This window comes from Clytia hemisphaerica, unplaced genomic scaffold (assembly GCF_902728285.1).
Source record: "Clytia hemisphaerica strain Z4C2 unplaced genomic scaffold, Clytia hemisphaerica genome assembly, whole genome shotgun sequence".
Taxonomy (NCBI): domain Eukaryota; kingdom Metazoa; phylum Cnidaria; class Hydrozoa; order Leptothecata; family Clytiidae; genus Clytia; species Clytia hemisphaerica.
Genome location: NW_027103852.1, coordinates 1,103,314 through 1,106,805, shown reverse-complemented (window position 1 = coordinate 1,106,805; position 3,492 = coordinate 1,103,314). Strand labels below are relative to the sequence as shown.

The following is a 3,492-nucleotide window of genomic DNA, read 5'->3' as shown; positions in this document are numbered from 1 at the left end:
TTGTTTTTCCAGTGTATGTAATAATTCCATGGTCAGAAAGAGGAAAAGAAAAACAATTTTTGCTTATATCAGCATAATATAACGATAGGCAGAAACTGTCCCCATATGAAATATGTGTCTGATATGTAACGTAAACACATATGTAAAAACAAAGCCTTTAATATACATTTCACAATTCATTTCAGAAATTAAAATCATATTACATATTTCGGACAAAATAAAGAAGTATACTAAACAGCACAATAAAAAAAATCTTTACAATAATCAAGCCTTCAAGGTTCTATTTTGCTTCCAAAAAATGTCCCCTGCTGCTGTTGTCCTTCGAAGTATATATACTGTACATAGACTTTGAGGCACAATTTTAATCATTCAAGAAGTTCAATGAAAGGTAGTCTACACCAATAAAAGCCGAGATTTATCAATTATTTAGTTCTACAGGCACTGCTGGTGCAACTTGTTCCCGATTGAAAAATCGCCTTAATCTTTGCATTACCTGGTTGAAGAATCTCAAGATTTGTTGACGTGCTTCACGATTGACGGTCAGGAAGATGAAACCATTGAAAGACGAATGGACAGATACCAACACATATAAACCAAACACAACCAAAATATCAATATAACCTGGTAAAAACTTAGATAATAGTAGCTTATTAACCACCTGCCAGATCACAGTCGGAGTAAAACAACAAACGAACATTGCCAAGTGTAAAGATGCGATACGGACTACGCTGCGATCGGTATTTGAAATCTGTCGGCTGCGTTCATTCATTTCTTTCAACTTGCTGATCGACATGCAATAACAGATGATCATGAATACTAACCCGATAACGTTAATCGGGAGACTGAACATTGTTGCATACCCGTAGCCGAACATATAAAACCCGATAAAAATCAAGATGGATTGGATGACTGTAGACACGGCGGCGACAATGAGAGAAACTTTATACCGACCTAAACATTAAGTAAAAAAATTAAACTTTTCGTAATAGCAACCGGTTCAAAAAAACAAACGCGTGGGAAAATAGGGAAAACAAACCAATCATAGGAGCTCTCTTGCTGCAATATGAGGATTTAGTGCGAACAGAGCGATCTGAGGAAACCCGAGGTTTTGGTGTCATGTAGTCATGCACAAAACACTGAATTTAAAAAAATGTTTAGCCATATAAGGACCAATTTAGTATATCGTGCGCACATTTTACCGAACGAGATACACGCAATTTTCTTCGAATCATACCTAAAATCCTTTAATTTGAGAGAAATGGTCAAAATTAACGCCACTTTTAAGTAAAATTTGCAAATTTTTTGGCATTTTTCATACCGACTTAAACATTAAGTAAAGAAATAAAACTTTTCGTTACTAATGTCTATTTGCTTAAAGTGAGCGCTCGGTTGAAACCACCCTTAAGGCAATTACTCTAAATTATGCTAACATGGTTTCTACATGGTACCAAAAAGAGTATACACTTAAGGCCGGTTTCTTCTTGCTAATGCTGGGATCTCATCCTTTTGGCTTCAATCCTTTTAGCTTGGAAAAAAGATTACGTTATAAAATTGTAGCGCGCTCGAGAAAGTCGCGTCAGCTGGTACCAATGGAATTGTTTCATTTTTCTTTTAGCCAATAGCTTGGAAGATTTGCTGGAAAAAGTTTGATCGCAGAGCACGCAATTGGAGACCGGTCTGTAAAGGGAATGGACTTTTTAAATATTCATGTTCAATTGATTAGGAAAATTAGTTGCCACGAAAATTGGTTCCCTTTTAAGGAATCCTTTATCCGTTTTTTAATTGATTAATTGTACAGTGTGTCCCAAACAAATAAATACATTAAACGTACCTTCAGAGAAAACCAAACTGTAATCATTCAGGTACAAGATCCTCAATAACCGATCAAAACCAATCAAAACAATAATGGAAAAGCAACAGAAAATTGATAGGTTGACAATACCGTGTACAACCAAAAGAATGACGCAATCAATTTCTTCGTAAGCTAACATGTACATAGCTGATGCACCATTTATGATAATGGATCCTTCAATGAAAAATGGTAGAGAAAAGTTACACAACAGTCAATTTTTCACTACACTTGGGTCACAGAGCCTCCCGTTTGATACAAGTACCTTGTAATTTCAATCCCTTCGGGGATAAGGCAAACATTGGAAAAAAACTCATCCCTTCTGTTTTTTAGCTTTAAACGTAGATATTCTATCTCCTTTGGAATTTTGATATAATTTTAAGATAGATATGGAAAATGTTCGACCAAGGCACTGAGTGAGATGCGCCTTTACTCTCGGGTACTTAATAGCCGGGGGGTTTGGAATAAGCAGGGGGGTTGGAAAAAATCTCGAATATTAATAAGCGGGGGGGTTGGAATAAATATGTCCTGGGTGGAAAATTTTCGAAAAAGAGGCTAATACAGCAGAATTAGGGCAAAAGAGGGAACATTCAAAAAAAATTTCCCGAAAATCAATAAGCGGGGGGGTTGAAATAAGAATGTCCTGGTTGGAAAATGTTCGAAAAATTTAATTAGCGGGGCCCCCGGCTATTAGGTACCCGAGAGTATACAATATAGATCTAAAATTAAACACAAAACACATACCAATTCCATCAAAAATAGAAAGATACATGACCAATCTGGTAGATTGATTTTCAAACTGTCTTGTTTTGATGATTAGATAAGCTGCCAATCCATTTGTAGGAAGCCCAATAAAGCCAAGGAGTAAGTGAACGATAGCCATAACTAGTCTAGCAACCGGAGCCATTTGAGGAATTTTATCTTGCAAAGGAAGACATGGGCGTGATGAAGATGATATTGGTGAGAATGTTGTTGTAATGTTACCAAGAGTTGCCAAAGATGAATTATTCATAATGATGGTTGTTCTTTTTCGTTAGTCTTACAAAAATCAGTTATAGTTGATAGTCAGATGCTTTATGCTTGATTTTGATATCTTCTTTTTCTTTACTTATGAATGGACAAGTTCAAGAATGTCCTAGCCCTATTTTATGGTAAAACTGGCAACGATGAGCAATGATGTTGTATTTTTAACCTTTCTTTGCGCTTAATTTACAGAGCAAAGATAAAGGTCCCCAACCTCAACCAGTACAAATGAGATATAGGAGGTCAAAAAGGGTGTTTCAAGATATTCATCATTTAAAAAAAATACTGTCAAAGTAGAAATATGAAATATGTACCTTAATAATAGAAAAAACAAACGAGCCCCAAAATATAACAATACAAGAAAATAGAACTTGATTATAGATAACAATATACTTTTGTCAATAACTATAATACTTTTAATTCTTGTACTCATCTGGTCACAGGAAGAATAAAAAGGTCTTATGATTTGACAAAAGGCCACAAAATGCACAAGAACAATAGAACAGTTGGATGAACAATGGATTAGGCCCTACAAAGCTAAACTTCCTTTGTAAACAAACAATCTCTTATTGTTTTGGATAAACCAATAATGTTATAGCATCATGTAAAACCTTCAGATT

At 35.2% G+C, this 3,492-nt stretch overlaps 1 protein-coding gene across 1 annotated transcript; it reads right to left on the bottom strand.

Annotated features, from left to right (window-relative positions):
* Positions 1 to 212: 212 nt before the first annotated feature.
* LOC136808014 (somatostatin receptor type 3-like) lies at positions 213 to 3,084 on the bottom strand. Its single transcript, XM_067064652.1, has 3 exons — positions 2,594 to 3,084; positions 1,832 to 2,026; positions 213 to 951 (listed from the first exon to the last, which is right to left on the bottom strand). Exons 1-3 carry the CDS (start codon positions 2,859 to 2,861, stop codon positions 419 to 421), a joined length of 996 nt encoding a protein of 331 aa, XP_066920753.1. The 5' UTR covers positions 2,862 to 3,084; the 3' UTR covers positions 213 to 418.
* Positions 3,085 to 3,492: the final 408 nt, after the last annotated feature.